Source organism: Pelophylax lessonae, assembly GCF_965119305.1.
Source record: "Pelophylax lessonae genome assembly, chromosome: 2".
Classification (NCBI taxonomy): domain Eukaryota; kingdom Metazoa; phylum Chordata; class Amphibia; order Anura; family Ranidae; genus Pelophylax; species Pelophylax lessonae.
In genome coordinates, this window is record NC_138769.1 from 592826204 (window position 1) to 592845513 (window position 19310).

The 19310-nt window shown below is 38.1% G+C and overlaps 1 protein-coding gene across 1 annotated transcript; it reads right to left on the reverse strand.

Moving 5' to 3' along the window:
* Positions 1–4687: 4687 nt before the first annotated feature.
* NEUROD4 (neuronal differentiation 4) lies at positions 4688–5941 on the reverse strand. The gene has a single exon (XM_082245696.1). The coding sequence runs from the start codon at positions 5907–5909 to the stop codon at positions 4962–4964; it is 948 nt and encodes a 315-aa protein (XP_082101822.1). The 5' UTR covers positions 5910–5941; the 3' UTR covers positions 4688–4961.
* Positions 5942–19310: the final 13369 nt, after the last annotated feature.

A 19310-nucleotide genomic window follows, 5' to 3' on the forward strand; every position in this document is an offset into this window, starting at 1 on the left:
GTAAAAGCACATCTCTGGGCACAGAATCTTCTAGGTGGCGGGGTTTAGGGATTCTGTGTATCCTGTCAATAGTCAATTCAATGGGAGCCAGCTCTGGGACCAGGGTAGTGAAAAGGGTGGATGCATGTTGGAGAAGATCGTTCGGCTGCACTGATTCAGGTATGCCGCGCAACTTGATGTTGTTGCGGCGCGAACGATCTTCTAAATCCGCTATCTTGGATTTAATCCAATCCGTGTCCTCCCTCTGCTCCTGATAAGCATCAACAAGGTCATTCACAGTTTCAGCACACTCCTGCATACCATGCTCAATGTGTGACACCCTGCTGCCCATGTGCCTCATTTCACCTGCAAATCTGTCCATTATGCTGGTAAGATTAGCCATAAGAGAAGATTGGAAAGTCATTAGCATATTCTTCATTGTAGTGTCCAGCACAGGCTGGCCAGTAGTGGGGAACGCAGCAATAGAAGATTGAAGTGCAGACATAGTATGCATAGAGGCAAAGGAGGTACTCACAGCAATCCCGGAAGGGTTAATAGGGTCCATGCGCATCCGTGACTTCGCTGGGCTACCAGTCACCGGCGTAGCAGGCGATGAATCCGGCATGGGGGGTAGCGATGTGGAGTCCTCAGGCGATGTCGCTGGAGCCGCATCAGGGAGATCTGTGTAGGCCGCAGGACTCCCGCCGTCATGGCGCGCCGCGGCGCCATCTTGGATCCTCTCAGGGGGAAGCTGCTGGGGAAAGAAGAAGGCCGTGAGCTTTTTCGGGCCACGCTCATCCTTCCTTTTGCGGTTAATCATCATCCCGATGTGTTCCGCCAGAGAGTCCGGTATGTGCCGAGTATCAGGAGCCGCTGTGCTTCGGGTATGCTGGGGAAAGATTCGGCCGGGTACAGGGAGCTCTCAGCTCAAGCGTCCATTCAGCACGCGCGCAAGCCACGCCCCCCCCAAAAGGAAAATATTGCTCAGCTTTAATTTGTTAGTCAAGTCCATCTAAATCTGCTAGTGCACTTGAAACTACCCTCTCTCCAGATTGAAAATGCTGGGTAGAGGGTAGTTTCTAATGCTTCTCCGTCCAAAGTAGAGACACCCTAAGAACAGAAGTGTCTTACTGGCTAGACCACTAGGTGACAATAAAGAGAAAAAAACTGACAAAAATAACATTTAAGGAATGGTAAGCTGAAAAATATTACATGTTCATTTTTGGGTTTAATACCGAATAATGTTTTTTGTGGTCCAGTGCCCCTACCACACCAAAACTCCCTGAGGAACCAACACAACTGATCCATGTTGAAGAGTGAAAGAAAGCATCATGGTCAGTGAGATGTTTATGTTATTAAACTTTGGGGAAATAAAGGTAGAAAAGATGCCTAAAAAAAATAAAAAAATAAATGAATGAAAAATAAATGAATGAAGGGACGCTGACTTGCAGTCAGTGTAATGTGTCTTACATTTTTTAAGCTTTTAATATTTTTATTATTAGGAAGAAGTCAAGAGATCAAAAGGGAATGGGACAGTTCAACATGTAAACTAGAAAACATCATGTATTTATACAGATTCAGATAAATGTTGCTTTTATGTTTTATCTGTGGTTTAAATTTGTACACAGACCACCCTCTCTAATTTGCCAGTGTCCAGTAACAAACAAAGTGTGTGTAAATATTTCAGCAAGACAATTCTACAAATACAGAGAATGGCATTTATGTATTTGCAGTCATTGAATGACCTGCAATATTGTAATTATATGACGTAATATTTTAGTTGTAAATCCCATCTACAAGGCGTACGTTAGAACAGGCCCATCCTCTATCATGGTGCTAGATTTGCATGGGAAAATATCAGCTGGCATCTGGCACTAACCCAAACTAGCTGCAGTTTATAGCAGTGCTGTCTATGATGGTGTAAGAGCATAGCTCGGCATGCATAGGATAGGCATTATATATAAAGACCACAAACCACAATGTTTATCTCAATCAAGAATTACAACTTTATTGGAGTCAAAAGGTTTCTTTATGTTTTGTTTCTTTCAAAAGAATAAAAGTTTTACTATTTTCAATATAAAAGTCTCAGGAATGCTGTTTCTTGGTTGTGTGTCAATATCACTAAGAAGAACACTGGTGACATCAGTATGTTCTATATATCTACGGTAAAAAATATAAAATGTAATCTCTTTGCAGAAAAGATATGCATTATGATACAGATTAAGGTAGTCAACCAAAGGAGCTTTTCGACATCAAATTAATTTTTCTAGCTCGGACAAAATTCATAGACGTGTGGAAATCCATAGTTTTCATTAGGGTCAGCTCCCACCAATGTGATGCTTTCCAATGCATAGGAAAAATATGCTGTATTTTCGGCACATTCAACTGCATTTTGAAATTCAAATCAATTCAAACATGTAATACAAAGTGTTTTACACATTCGTCAATACAACATGCGTTAGCTCGTGTTTTGGTGTGATCAATTCCTGAATGTTGGAGGTTCACAATAAAAAATGATAATGTATAAATGGGTACATGCTCTGTCCTTTAAACTTGATAATAACCATTTTTAAAATAATTTTCAATCTACCCTTTGCTTGCGTTCAATTGCCAATCAGAAACATGTACATATAGGAATTCTTTTGAACCTGATTGAACATTTGAAGAGAAATCAGGGTGAAGAAAAAGCAATACTTTTGTGAAGCTGTCACGAAATGTTATTTGTTTAACTTTTGTCTGAAATACTTTTGTCTTTTTTTCTAAAAATGCACAGGACATGACCCTCCCCATCTTGTATATAACCATACTGCTCAAAGTACATAATGGCTGGTCAATAAATCCTTTAAAAAGCTCAATTATCTGGGGGTTAGAAGAATGTGAAATGTATTCACTGATACCTTTATTTATTGTATTCAAAGAGAACATGAAAATAAATATAGTGATTGCCATTGATGGCAACCTTCTGAAAATAATATTTGCCTGGCTGCCATACTGATCATTTGGGGGCCATATTTTACCTCTAGATCAAGTCTGCATGTAAGAGTTCTGCCTTCACTATGATTACACTTGCTGCATATTTGTTCCAAGTGCCATAAAGTTTTGATCCAGGGAACATCTATATTTAGAAGTTTCACAGAAAGGTTATCTATGGTCCATGCATATACATGGCATAATTTGTATTACTTTCCCACTAATAAAGAAGGATCTATTGACAGCCTAGGAGAAACTTCCTTTAAGATCTTTGTAATCCATAAGTGTGCTGCTAATGAAAAAAAAAATTACTTCTGATTTTATCAAGAGAAACTATTCAAGTAATGACTATGATGCTTGGTCACTTCTTGATGTATATATGTCCTAAAGTCCATAACTTTTTTTGAACCACTTAATAATTATTGAAACCTTATGATCAAGCAGCCCTAAAAAACTGTACCCAGCATTTTACATAGTAATAGTGACAAAACATTGTTAAATCAATTTGTGAGATTACACAGTACATCTCACAGGGTTAAAATTGTAAGCAGTTTAACAGGAATAATTCAAATAATGACAACACAAAGGAAAAAAATATGGTATGTATACAAAAATTAAATTATAATAACATAAATATCATAAATAAAAAATAATAAATAAAAATAAATAAGAAACAACATAGCATTTAAATAGTTCTTCAAATGCAAGAAGAACACACCTAGGAACAATTTTGACATTATAAACATTAATCTACAAGCACCATAGTAACAAAATCCCCAAAATAAATATAAAAAAACATGATAATTAATGTGATAATATTTCCAGATACTTTTCTAGCAAACAGTGTTTTTCTTTCATAAACTGTTATACTGCTTGCTTGGAAGCATTATAGCTTATTTTTTTAACATTCCGCTAACATGTAAGAAAAGGTCACACCACATATTTGATGTTTTAAAATAGGATGAAATCAGCGCAAATTACTGCATCTATTTTAATTCTGTATCTGCCTTTTCACAGACTATAACTCTACTGGACTGACAATCCAAAGTAGAATTACACAGTCCCTTTGCTCAAACACTTCTGTATTTTTTACCATGCAACGTGCAAGGGATAAAAATTAGAAGCATGAAACAGGTCAACAACCGCCCGTTTCATATCATTACGCTATTTCAAACTTTGCCTAAAAAAAGTGCTACTAGTACTTGTGCATTTCATAACGTGTTTTGTAACCCAGAGGACACTGTGGCAGGTTTCTTTAAGTGTCATTTTCACATATTTACAATTGTTTATATGGGATGCATATTGGGGTGAATTGCCTAAGACTGTAGCAGTCAGAATCTGCAACAGCTGTGCATGACAGCAAATCAGCTTCTAGTTTCCATTTTTAAAGCTTGACTGAGCAAGCTAAACTAGAAGCTGATTGGTTACTATACACAGCTGCTCCGGCTTCTGTCTGCTCCTGTTTAAGTAAATCCTCCCAAGTGTTTTTTTTAAATGTTATGCTGCTTATAAGTGTTGGTATAATAAAGAAAATGTGATATTGTTGATAGATCATAGAATTTCTTCACGTGTCTATGACAGTAATTAATTTAACATGTCTTGCCAATAAAATATCCTTTTTCTAGTTATGGTTTTATGTAAATCTAATATTAGGTGTAACTGAAAATTTGTGAAAAAACAAGTGTGAAATCATTTTGATAATCAACTTGATCCTATTTTGGCCTTATATATCTCACTGTCTGGCACGTTGCACTTGAAAAAGTCCAGTTGATAACAGACGCTCACATGGAAAAGCAAAATATGGCAAAACTAACAGATATTGAGTTTGTTCAGAAATGAACTAAATGTTCTAGGCATATTAAAATATCAGAAATTATCTGACATGATGAAAGCCTACTAGAGTCCCTGATAGGTCAAAGAAAAAGCAGAAGAACTTGTATTGTTCAAAATTGCATTCACATCCATTGACATGAAAGGTCAAGTTCCTCATAAAGCCCTCTCTTCTGGGACAATTACTCAGTGAAAATGGCATGATGTGGATATTGTTCATAGGCCATGTCTATTGGAATTTCATATCTTGGGACTGCAGTTTGAAAATGAGGAGCATGCCCATGAGAACCAAGCCCAAGGGAGGGATAATGGGATCGGAAGCCATAGGATTTGTCCAGTTCTGGAGAATTGTCTTGTTTCAAGGAAAAATTGCCACTAATGCTCAGTGGGGGAGTAAGAGCACCTTCATATGGAGGCGTGGTACAGTTTAATGTATGGTTTACCATCGATGGGTCCACCACAGTTTTAAACGTGGGCGCTTTCAAGTGCAAATGGTGAGTTTCAATATTGCCATATGGAGGACTTGGAAGACCTGGAGACTGATAACTGTAGGCATGACCTAATGATGAGTCACACATATGTGGCTTATCTTCATGTTTTTCCAAGAACAAGGACTGAGGTCCAATCTGCAGACAGCCAGCTACAAGATTGCTAGTAGGCTGTGATAGCCCTTTGCAGAGCATTTCCAGGAAGTTTTTTCCCTCTGTGCTTTGACCTCTTTCCAGTACCTCAGATAATGCCCATATATAATTTCTGGCCAGTCTGAGGGTCTCAATCTTGGACAACTTTTGTGTTTTGGAGTAACAAGGCATGACTCTCCTTAAGTTATCTAGGGCATCATTTAGTCCATGCATTCTTGAGCGCTCCCTGGCATTGGCTTTTACCCTCCTCACACGAAACCTTTCCATTCTAGCTTTAGTCATCTTTTTTTTTTTGGGGCCCCTTTTCTTTGGTTTTTCTCCATCATCTTCTTCTTCTTCATCTTCTTCTCCATCAATGCTCCCATGTTCTTCATGACTCAAACCTGACAGCATGTCGAAGGCAGACTGTCTCTGATTTGCATCTTTCATCTCATCTTGAGAGCTAAGGGCCTCCTCCATCCATCCATGAACACTAACCATCTCAGACATCTCTCTGGCCCTATTGGATGTTCTCAGCAGTGTGTCCTGTAATAATAGAAGACAAAAAGAGAATCAATTTAAATTCACTAAAAAGCACTAAACATTTAATGTAACAATAAATGGGTAATATAATACCATTGAGAAATTAAGGAATATGAAGAATAATTAGGGATTAAGCATAGTTGATAATTTAGCCCTATCCCTACACCCTGTGTTAAAAAAAAAAAAAAGCTGATTGCATCAAGTCATATAGAACTTATTATACCCTTGTTGTTCTAATTGTTTTTATTAAATTTTCCTTATTATTTTTTTTTTTCATTTAATATTTTGAATAAATGATTTTAAAAAGAAGTTGAATAAAAATCAAATCAATATATTTTGTACATATTCACTTCAAATTTTTACATTATTAATGTGAAAAGCAAATTCTTGCTTAATTTGAATATATGTAGAGGAAAAGAGTAAACAGGAATTTGCTATTCACATGATTGGATAATTGAAGTGAATATTCACACAATTAATTGTGTGAAGTTTCTCAACTCCAAAATCAGTAAATTATTCTCACTGTATCAATTACTTATACCGGTAGTGATAAAAAAAAAAATGTACTAATGTCAATAAATAGGTACATTGCTACTTGGCTATCCCTTAATTCCAGTCATCTATAATTCCTAGTCTTCCTAATGCACATATGGCAAAAGTTCTGAATTCCATCAAAGTTATTAGCTTGTAGCTTTCAGTTATTTCTTGGTTGAAAGCAGAAATATTTAACAAAATACCCACTATATGTACTCATCTATGCTTTATTCCAAGGATTATTCACTTATTTATAAGGAATAATGGAATCTTTGGTCAGCACAGCAATGAAGATTGTATGTCACAGTGATTACCATATACTGTTAAGGGTATGTTAACTGTGTTGTTCCACTTTCTGTTCAGCCTGCTATTCTTATGACATCTAGGGTGTCTGGTTTAAGTGGGAAAAAATGTATGATAATAATGTAGCACAATCTGAACTTTTTTTTGTGGGGAAACTATTTTCCGAATTCAAATACTTGTCAGTAAATAAGGATTTTTTTAAAAGTAACATATTATGATATGATTTCAGAGTACAGCCCCTTTTAGATATTTACTAAAACATCATTCCTAACCATTAAAAGCTATTTATTTATTTATTTAACTTAATTATATAGCAATGACATTTAATTGCACAAGACATAGGAAAAATGTTTAACGCACTTGTTCTTATTCACAAAGAAACACACAGTGCAATTGAAAAGACATATGTGCTTGGGCGGAGGAGGCTGTGGGACCCCCCACCCAGTCTGGATTCTGAAGATGGGGCAGCCAGAGTCAGAGGGGGACAAGCACATTAACTCCAAACAGATATTTTCCTTGCTAGGAATACAGTTCAAGATCTTTGAACTGCAAGGCATGAGTGCTAAACACTTAGACATTATGTTGATTTTTCTACAAAAAAATGCTATTATGTAGTATATTAAGAGGACAAAAACTGATGCAATAGCTTCTACCTATCTATCTATCTATCTATCTATCTATCTATCTATCTATCTATCTATCTATCTATCTATCTATCTATCTATCTATCTATCTATCTATCTATCTATCTATCTATCTATCTATCTATCTATCTATCTATCTATCTATCTATCTATCTATCTATCTATCTATCTATCTATCTATCTATCTATCTATCTATCTATCTATCTATCTATCTATCTAATCACCACTTACACCAATTGATTAAAAATAGAGCATTGTAGAGATGGGTCGACTAAACTCAAAGTTAACTTTGTCCTTTAGGAAAGGAAAACTATCCAGTGACTGAGAACTCCCCAGGCGTTTAGCTATTTTTTCAAAGTAAATCTTTCATATCTGTTGTATAGTTATTTTTTATTTAATGTGACTGTATACGCATTTAGTGCTTTGTATAATTTTAAATCTCAAACAGTGCCCATGCTTACAGATGCCAGATGCTTATTCTCAGGTGTTTCCCAGGTCTAATTGCACCTATTTTATTTTTCACTGTATTTTACTGACAAAGGTGAGCCCATTCCTTGAATGGAATGTTATTTCTAAGTCCTACAAATTCCTAGTGGTGCAAATACATTCAAATAATATGTGAATATTGCACTGGTTTGTTGTATATAATAAGGATTGTAATTTGCAGCACTGTGTGCAAAATAGACCAGTGCATAATTTATATACTGTGTGTAAGAGGTTACGTATGAAATGCATTCCTTTACATGACATTTCCTAATTACACTGCCTTCATATATATGAAATTACAAGTGACCAGTCAATAGAACAATTTACATCTTCAATTTTTTGCTAAACAGAATGTCACAGTAGAGCAAATACTTTGAGGAAATTGTAAATTAAAAGAAAAAAAAAAAACCCACAAAGTTAGAAAAAAATGAAAATCAGCAAGCAAAATCCTGGAAACTATGTTGCAAAGTATGCATTAACCATGAACGGTGCTTATGTATTATTTTTAATTTCATTTGCAGATTTTTTTTATTTTAATATCAATAACACAATAAATGTGGCTTAGGAACAAAATATAATCTTATCAGGATTCTCAAATTCAATGTGAATGAATGTAAAACAATTTTAAAGTGGTATGCAATTTGTTTAAGCTATCAGAGTTAAATATAAAATAATGTATATCAGCACTAAGACTTAAAATGTAGTCAAGTTCAAAATAAATGAAACCAGAAATTAGAGACTTTACCTTAATCTTGGATAGAAAAAAAGTTCAGGACTAGCAGGACTTGGCTCCGCAGGCAGAGGGTAGAATGTTGCCACCTGAGTTAGTTCAGACTGTTGAGAGCTGGACAGCTCCCTGTCTGAGTAGCTGCTGCTGGAATGAGCAGTTCAACGGCTCTTTCCTCTTTACAAAGGTTGTAAGTAAGCCCGGCCCCTTGCTGGAGGCTGAGCTCAAGGTTTTGGTGGTCCTCTCTCTGCTAAAGCTCCAGGTTTAACCCTTTTCATTCATCGTATGACATCTGTGAGCAATGTGGAGTGATGAAATAAAGGTTTCACCAACTTAAAGTCTACATGTTTTAATCTCATATATTGTACACAATAGTTATGTTTTTAACTCAAAAAATTAAAAAAATAATATGAAAACCTGAGAAAAAAAAAATAAAAAATGGATTGCTCAGAAAAAAATCTGTGATTTCAGCTCTGTGTCTCTCATTGTATAATGAGGTCCACTCTAGCATTAGGTAATAAGAGAAAATGTACGCATCTTGTCATTCGATATGAGCCAATCGTAAAAAAAAAAAAAAAAAAAATACTTTGCTCAGAGTTCACAAGACCAGTGCAGCTTAAATGTGGGGGATTTACTAGCAACTTACCTGCCTTTGGTGGGATGCGCCTGCTGACCCGATTGAACTGTGAAAGGGATTTTACCTGTTTACTACAATTTAAGTATAATTAAAAAGCAGAATTTTTTTTAGATTTGCATAGAGGGGTGTGACGTTAGTACCACTGTCAGATTTTTATTGTGTTTCTGATCGTCAATGTCTAATTGCCCTGATTGTCAAAGTCACCAGGAATGAAAGTAAACATAAATCCCAAATCCTAATATATATACAGTATCTCACAAAAGTGAGTACACCCCTCACATTTTTGTAAATACTTTATTAAATCTTTTCATGTGACAACACTGAAGAAATGACACTTTGCTACAATGTAAAGTAGCGAGTGTACAGCTTGTAAAACAGTGTAAATTTGCTGTCCCCTCAAAAAACCTAACACACAGCCATTCATGTCTAAACCGCTGGCAACAAATGTGAGTACACCCCTAAGGTAAAATGTCCAAATTGGGTCCAAAGTGTCAATATTTTGTGTGGCCACCCTTAATTTCTAGCACTGCCTTAACCCTCTTGGGCATAGAGTTCACCAGAGCTTCACAGGTTGCCACTGGAGTCCTCTTCCACTCCTCCATGATGACATCACAGAGCTGGTGGATGTTAGAGACCTTGCGCTCCTCCCCCTTTCATTTGAGGATGCCCCACAGATGCTCAATAGGGTTTAGGTCTGGAGACATGCTTGGCCAGTCCATCACCTTTACCCTCAGCTTCTATAGCAAGGCAGCGGTCATCTTGGAGGTGTGTTTGGGGTCATTATCATGTTGGAATACTGCCCTGCAGCTCAGCCATGCTTCAATATTTCATAGCACATGTTGGCATTCATGGTTCCCTCAATGAACTGTAGCTCCCCAGTGCCAGCAGCACTCATGTAGCCCCAGACCATGACACTCCCACCACCATGCTTGACTGTAGGCAAGACACGCTTGTCTTTTGTACTCCTCACCTGGTTGCCACCACCCACGCTTGACACCATCTGAACCAAAAAGGTTTATCTTGGTCTCATCAGACCACAGGACACGGTTCTAGTAATCCATGTCCTTAGTCTGCTTGTCTTCAGCAAACTGTTTGCAGGCTTTCTTGTGCATCATCTTTAGAAGAGGCTTCCTTCTGGGACGACAGTCATGCAGACCAATTTGATGCAGTGTGCGGTACATAGTCTGAGCACTGACAGGCTCACCCCCCCCCCCACCCCACCCCTTCAACCTCTGCAGCAATGTTGGCAGCACTCAAACGTCTATTTCCCAAAGACAACCTCTAAATATGACGCTGAGCACGTGCACTTAACTTTTTTTATCAACCATGGCGAGGCCTGTTCTGAGTGGAACCTGTCCTGTTAAACTGCTGTATGGTCTTGTCCACTGTACTGCAGCTCAGTTTCAGGGTTTTGGCAATCTTCTTATAGCCTAGGCCATCTTTATGTAGAGCAAAAATTCTTTTTTTCAGATCCTCAGAGAGTTCTTTGCCACGAGGTGCCATGTTGAACTTCCAGTGATCAGTATGAGAGAGTGAAAGCGATAACACCAGATTTAACACACTTGATCCTCATTCACACCTGAGAATTTGTAACACTAACGAGTCACATGACACCGGGGAGGGAAAATTACTAATTGGGTTAAATTTGGACATTTTCACTTACGGGTGTACTCACTTTTGTTGCCAGCAGTTTAGACATTTAGGCTGTGTGTTGCGTTATTTTGCGGGGACAGCAAATTTATACTGTTATGCAAGCTGTACTCTCACTACTTTACATTGTGGCAAAGTGTCATTTCTTCAGTGTTATCACATGAAAAGATATAATAAAATATTTACAAAAGTGTGAGGGGTGTACTCACTTTTGCGAGATACTGTATATATATATATACATATATATATCTGGAAAAGAAGAGGAATAGAGGGGAAATCTTCCAGTGGTCACACTTGTTCCCATGTCATCTCTCTGATTGGGGGGGGGGGGGGGGGGTTACTTCAAACAGATAACCAAGTTAATTGTAAATTTAAAAGAACTGCAAATAGCAGCATATACAGTGGATATACCTGTTTTGCCTTCTAATAGATGTGCATATGGTTTAGCCAATCTTGTAATCCAGACTACATAGCCAGGATCTCAACTGCAGACTATGCTGCAGTTAGGCAATACAGCCTGGTCTAAGACCCACTCCTTCTTTTGATTGGTCAGTGATTGTGCAGAAGCACATAATCACAATTATAAGCTCATTCCTGTCCCTGTTCAAGTTTAGGTAGTCCTAGTAAAACTAGGTTCTAGTATATCACTAGATATTACATTTAAAGCATTATGTAAAGAAAAAAATAGAGGAACAATACCAGTCCTGTTGCCTATGACCTGTCATCTTCAGCATCTGACATTTTAGGGTATATGGGATACCTGCATCCCCTGCTGTGCTTTGTGTTTTAATCCACTGGCTGCTACATCGCTACTATATTCTTGCAGGGCTGCAATGATGTAGAAGCAGGCAGCTTGAACCACAGAGTGTGGCAGGATGTGTTTATTACTGAGGATCATTTGCCTGGCGTAGCTCAGTAAGACTGCAAAGACTATAGCCAGCAGAGTTGGGACTTGTACATAATATTCCTCTTTATTACCAAGCAGGCTTGTTAAATTTTATTTCATTTTTAGTAACATAGTCACTTTAAAACTGAGTAGAGTTTTTCTCTAGTTTGCATTTCAGTTGGGATCTTTCTCAACTGAACATTTGTGTTGAGAGAGTGGTCTCTAGAAAACCTACAGGGCTTCCGCAGTGGCAGGAAGAAAGTGATCTCCACTGAAATCAAATGTGATGTTCAGTTTACCTGCTCAGCATGGGAACAGAAATAAGATCACAGAGTGCTAAAAGCCTGCCTGGCTCCAGCCTAAGTCTAAGGCCACATGTGACCTTCTCATGTGTGCCATCAATCCCATTTAGAAAATCAGTGTATGATTCACAGGATCAGAGCACAGATCGACATCCACACATTATTTCATTCATGAACCTAAATGCTATGAAAAAAGCCGCCCACATACCGTACATTGCAAAGCTATTGAAGACATAAAACAGTGGTTCTGAATGACTCCAAGGATTTAGGATCTAAAATGTTCAGAGAAAGCATTTTTTGGCACTATCAAATAACTTATCTTTCAATAAACTATTGAAACAGTCAATTTATTGCCCTTTTACAATCTACCTATAATCATGTAAAAAATTAAGTAAACCCCAATTAAACTGTTTACTTTTCCAACATATTTGAACAGGCAAACATGAATTCTTCATTCAAACAGTGCCTACAGATAAAGGTGATATGCTAGAATAAAACACAAGGGGAATTTGCCTTTACAGTCATTTATTCAGTAAAATATCAATAGTTCTAATGGTAAAAAGTAAGTACACTCTTGCCTCAGAAGCTGGTGTTACTCTCTTAAATAGAAATTACTCCTTGTAGGTATTTTGCATAGCTGCCCATCAATGTTGACTAAGTAAAAATTTCAGACCACATCCCCATGCAGAAATTCCATTAGTTTCAAGATGTTTGAGAGTTTCCTTACATGAACTGCCCATTTAACCCCCCCCCCCCCCCCCCCACAACTTTTTAATGGGATTAAAATCAGGGACTTGACTAGACAAGCCCATAACATTCTTTTTCTTCTTTTTTGAGCCATAACTTGGTGGATATGCTAGTGTGCTTCAATCAATATTGTGTTGAAAGATCAAGTACACTTTGATATGATGCAGAATTCATTATTGCCTCACTGACTGCAAGTTGCCCATTCCATGACGCAACATAGCATTTACAAATTATACCATTTCATCCCCATGCTTCACAGTTAGTATAACATTTTTCTCCAGAAATGCTGTTTTTGGTTTGCACAAAACACGTGTACTGTTACTGTGGCCAAACAACTATATGATTCATCCATCTACAGTATATTGCTTTTCTGGGCATTCTAATTTGGTGCAAGCTCTTTCTGACTGCATGCAATGCATGCACTTTGACAATAACTATTGCAAAGGTTACCTGCAGTTTCCTTAATTAAGATTTGGGATCCTCTTTTAGCATTTCCTTATACTGGAAGAATTGATATAAAATGATTTAGTGATCCCTTGCCAGACTTATGGGCATCCACAACCCTCTTTCTGAGTGCCTTCAGATGGCCATAAATGGATCAAAATTTGGCAGGTTCAGCAGGAAATCCAATGATCAACTTCTCATGAATGGGCTTGTTGGAAACTTTATGTTCAATCAGCACTGACACCAATTGGCTGCAGAGCTGAACAGTGTATTCTGACACAGGAAGAGTCCCGCTGTCAGAATACATTAGTGCAGAGGATGAGATTCCCCCTTCTACCTCAAATGTGAGGATGGGAAATCCAATCAGTTTCTTTCAATCAGCCTTTTGTTTATGTCACCTTTATCGGTAGACACACTGTTCGAATGAAGATCTAATGTTTCTGTCAAATATGTTGAAAATATAAAAAATGTTATGCAGTGTATTTACTTTTTTACATGACTTTAATATTGGTGGTCATTCAAGCCTTTAGGTGATAGATTACTCAGTTTCTAATGATTAACTATGATCCTAAATGCGATTTAAATACTAAATACGTTTAAAAGTGGTTGAAGTTGACTGATTGCCACCTTTATGTCCAGCCTTAGGTGAGTTTTACACTGCTGGGCTGCTGTTTGGCCGCAGTGCATGTGTACACACAGTTTTTGAGCGGGTTACCCACAGTTTCCCATAGACCTTCTATTATGTCCTGCGTTTTTGGCAAGTTTTCTAAAATCGTTTTAAAAGTCCTGCGTGCTGCATCTTTGGTGTACTTTCAGAAATCATGCCAAAAGCACAGGACATAATAGAAAATCTATGGGGAAATGTGGGAAACCTGCATAGCCCTTACAGTAAAAAAATATCATTGACATACACTACCATAAACTATCATCTTTATTACAGTTATCAAGCAAAGGTAAAGCCAAGATACCTACTACTTTTAGAACTATTGTAGCAGAAAGGAATGCTGATTTCCCTTAGTTTTTGCAGGTATCGCTATGAGTTTCCTAATATTAAGCAGTCCCTGCTATCACACTATAAACATAACTGGTGATTAGTACACGCAGTGTCTGGTGCTGACAATAACAATCAATTCATTAGAAATTACTAGCATTTAAATAAAAGCACCAATCACGCCCAGTGGCATAGGCGGTTGAAAATAACATGTTTGGCGTCATAAATCTGTCAGTAAAATAGCTCTTTGCTTTCAACTTGGAGCAGATGGGTGCAACAGGTTGATTTTTCCAGCTTCACATGGCGAAAATGGTGTATTGGAGGTGGTTGTTGAGGGGGAGGAGGTTGTAAGAAAGCAGCCTGCAGTGTTATAACAGAGCCTTCTTTTCACCCAACTGGTGGAAGAGAGCATATGGAACGGCTATTTCTCCCGCTTTCTGTCTGACAAGTCAGCCTGTCTTCCCTTTGTCTCACTTCTGTGTTTCTGCTCGTGCCTCTCATCTAAGTCCTATTGTCCTAAGGCAGTCACATCTGTTCCCGGGTTGTGTCTGCACCAACATTTCTGAAGAGACTGCCCAGTCTTTACAAGGCCTTTATTCACCACTTCCCCTCACTATAAACTTCCGCGTGTGACACTATTTGCATTTGAGAGCTCAGGGAAGCTCAATGACTGCTGATTTATGGCATAGACCTAGTAAATCATTTCCAATCTTCTCAAGCTAAGATTTTCCTGATCTGCTCCCACTATCCTTTTTATTGGGTTTGAAATTGGTGATCAGCTATTTTTTTGTTTTAAATTAAAAAATAAAGTTTGATGGTTCTTTTAAAAAAGAAAAAAAAAAGTGAGTATAACACACCACTGTGGATTTTGCCATTTTATACACCTTTGAAGTTACAAATAAAAAAATCTATCTATCTATCTATCTATCTATCTATCTATCTATCTATCTATCTATCTATCTATCTATCTATCTATCTATCTATCTATCTATCTATCTATCTATCTATCTATCTATCTATCTATCTATCTATCTATCTATCTATCTATCTATCTATCTATCTATCTATCTATCTATCTATCTATCTATATTATATATATATATATATATATATATATATATATATATATATATATATACATACATACATACATACATACATATGTATATATACCTGTGTGTATATATAGTAACTCACAGTCACATTTACACATTAACACTTACAAATAAAATACTTCTACTGGGTCTCTGGTTTGGAAAATGAAGTGGTATTCAGTAATTGCCATGTGAATCATGAATATGTCAGGCTATAATGAAAAAAAATATCGGGTTCATCTCTGCAATACATGCACATTTCTCTGTGTTTTATCTTTTTAAATACTCTGTAGGTATGGAGGTGGTTGTTGAGGGGGAGGAGGTTGTAAGAACATTTTGAGCCCAAGTGCCCAAACTGCAACACAAAACAAACTTGTTTTCTCAAAATGCCAACACTGAATTAAGAGGGTTAAATAGGCTCTTTGAGAAAACACAGGAAGGCCTCTTTCACACGGGCGTTCCGTATGTCCGTATATCACCCCATCCGTGTGCGGGTGATATATGGACATAATGCATGTCAATGGGATTGCGGATGTCAGCGGACGATCATCCGCTGACATCCGATTTGCGTCCTTTCAGTTCTGTTCCGTTTTTTGGAACGGAACAGAACCCTATTTTTCCTCCGTTTAAAAAAACGGAAAGGACGCAAATTTGGTTGTCACCGGTGTCATTATGTACATTATGTACGTATATCATCCGCAAACGGATGGGATCATATGCGGACATATGGACCGGATGACATAAGTGTCATCCGTGTCCGTAAAAAAAAAAAAAAGTGCCGGAGCGGATCGAAATACGGTCCGCTCCGTGTGAAAGAGGCCGAAGAGTGCTGAGGCCAAAGTACAGCTATAAATTGCTGACAAGATTGACCATTTTTTTCACACTTATCACAGTGATGGCAAACCTTTTTGAGCCCAAGTACCCAAACTGCAACACAAAACAAACTTGTTTTCTCAAAATGCCAACACTGAATTAAACCTGCCAGCGGCATTGTACAGAGGATGGCACTGATCACCCCTGCCCAAAAAAAAACTTTTGTGCTTTTTCAGATGACGGAACGCTCAGGTGTTGGCGAGGTCATTGACAGTAATGGGGTTCTTCATCATGATCGATGGTGCCTTTTATGAATCACACAATCAATATACTATTTATGTGAACCATGGGGCCCCACATCCAAGATGGAAATGGTAATTACCTGTTGGTAAATAGAAGTATTTCTACTGATGTTCCAATGGTGTCCTCCAAGGCAAAGCACTTATGGAGAAGGAAGGCTCTATCGGGCACTGATGACGCCACCCGATAGGCCTCAATGCGAGCCAAACACAGGGGCCCCCCTGTGCGCCAGGTGGAGACAATCTGATCCCACAGCAGAGACACTCCCCGATCCCCAGGTAACCATCCAAGCAAAGATGAAATAACCACAGCCCTGTGTAGGGGAAAAATACGTGTGACATTATGCACTGATACATAGGAAGGAACACACAGAGCAGAGATACAGAGGCATGAAAAAAAAGAATTATGAGGTTCCGCGGCTGGGGGTTAGCAATCCGGCAACTTTGCTTGTGTGCCCATAGAGGGGGCTCTGCATGCCAGCTCTGGCACGCGTGCCATAGATTCGCTATCGCTGACTTATCATAACAAAATGCATCCAATAATATAATCATTAGACGAAAAGGAAGCAAAGAGGATATGTTTATTGTTAGGGTTCACATACACTTTAAAGGGAACATGTGTCTAAAATTACAGCCAACAGTGAATGTTAAGTGAAAGTCATACTTGCTGCTTTATAAAGATAAGTTCACCTTGCAGGTAAAAAAATAAAAAAGTGCATTTACTGTTTTTTTAGGAGCCTGGAAAGCATTGCACCAGCAATTAGCAGATTGCTGGTACCATGCAGGACTCCTGGAAACTTTCAGTGTCACATCGTATAGCCTGGCATTTTCACACTGACAACAAGAATCAATGAAATACCACAGCATGATCAACAGCATCATAATAGCTCATTGAGAACTACAAGCCGACAGCTGCAAAGGATGTCTGTACTTGTATTTCATTAATTTACAGAACTCTATGAATGAATGATGCAGCCATGTGGGTGGAACCCTGCATGGCCACGCTCTTTTCAAACAGTGACAGCTGGTACGGGGAACTTCTCCCTGTACTGCTGTTACACAGAGGCAGCGGATCCCCGAGTGGCTGCTGGAGCGGGATCATATTACAAGTTTTATTCTGCCTCCAGCAAGATATTACGTTGTTTTGCCTGCAATATCAGATTTGACCACAAGGAGCCGGTGGTAAATTTACTGTTTTTTACAGAAACCAAAAACTGTTCATCTTTATTAAAACTTCCCATCATTCTCCAGTTCAAGGAAAGAAAGCAGATGCATCATGGGAGCTCAGACTCCATCTTAGAGACTGAAAGAAGGAACCAGCTATCAGAGCATATGTTGGACTAAAACGTGCATCCGTTTGCATCCTCTCAACGTAGCATTGCTGGTGAGAGTTACTTATCACCATCTACAGCCTAGCTTATTCATTGTATTTCTGTATACTTCATATACTGATTATTTGTATGTGTATTTGTTTTTTCTCAATAGTTTCACCGACCCGATTTTGTTAATAAAGTTTCAAAATGACACTCGGTCTGGCTTATTGCAGAATTTAGCTGCATGTTGAGCTACTAATAGACAAACGTGTAGCAGGGATGGAACAATGCTCCACCTTAAAAACAGGTGGGACATAAAGGTGAACTTATCATTTATAGTTGACCTAGCTCCAGACTTGCAGGTATATGCTTCCTTTAAAATACATTTTATTTTCTGCCCTGAAGTCCATACCATCTTTGTTCATGTATTATCCAGGGTAGATATGTATATAATGAACTGAAATTATGGCCTGCATATTGGACAGAATCATCCTAGAACCCATGCAGTAGCTTGTTTTTGGCTGTTTATACATGTTGTCTCACACATCCTGTTTCTTTCTCCCTCCTTGTAAGCTGCAGAGAAGCCACAAAAATACAACAAGTTTACTGAATTATGTCAGGAGGGGAGTAAAGGAAAAATATTCCCCCTGTCTGCAGCAAACTTTTGACATCATTCTCCCAACTTCAGGCCTAGGCAATATCAATTGACTGTGTCAGAGTGACAAGGTGTCAACAAAATAGGAAGCAAAAGAATTAACAGGAATGAAGTGAGAACAGACCTACTAACAAGAAGCAGACAGCAATAAAAATTCAACAGAGGTTCTAACACTTCCTATCCAAAAAAATACTGGTGTTACCTATTAAGCCTTTGCACTGATCTCCATTATACCTGGAATACCTGGAAGCTACAGTACTATAGGCTATTCAACTATTTCTAACAGCTGAGGGATGTTCCTGAAACAGTGGTTCCTTGTAGTATCACTGATTTTTGTATATTCTTGGGCAGTTGTGCTGACCCCATTGGGATTTTCCTCAGTAAAATTAACTGATCAGTTTTGGACTTGTCCTGGGTGTTGGTTAATGCCAGCATCAAATGTGAATAAAATGTCTATGTTTTTAATACAGTTACTGTATGTTTGTTGGACATTCCTCTTCTCATCGGGGGGTTGCAAAGAGCCTTCTATATCCCTATTTAAAATTCCTCTCCATTGCCGCCACCTAGAACAAGTGTGTGGTTAGATCCCTGTAATGTGACCTACTGGGCAAGTCACAGTTCCCTGTGGTGAAAAGCGGTAAACGTTGCCCTTTAGCTCTCTGGCTGGGTAAAAAAGATTTATGCAGGTGGTATACATAAAAAAATACACATTAACAAACGCATGTGTAGGTATCTGCTGCCCTCCACTGATAGGGGTTAATATTACAGTGCTTTGTACTGTATAGTTATATATTAGCACTTCCTGTCTCTTGAAGGCTGGCTTTGAAACCCCAGAAGTAGAA

Excerpts from the sequence above, each read along its gene's own strand:
- NEUROD4 (XM_082245696.1), bottom strand. The coding sequence starts at position 5,909 with ATGTCTGAGATGGTTAGTGTTCATGGATGGATGGAGGAGGCCCTTAGC.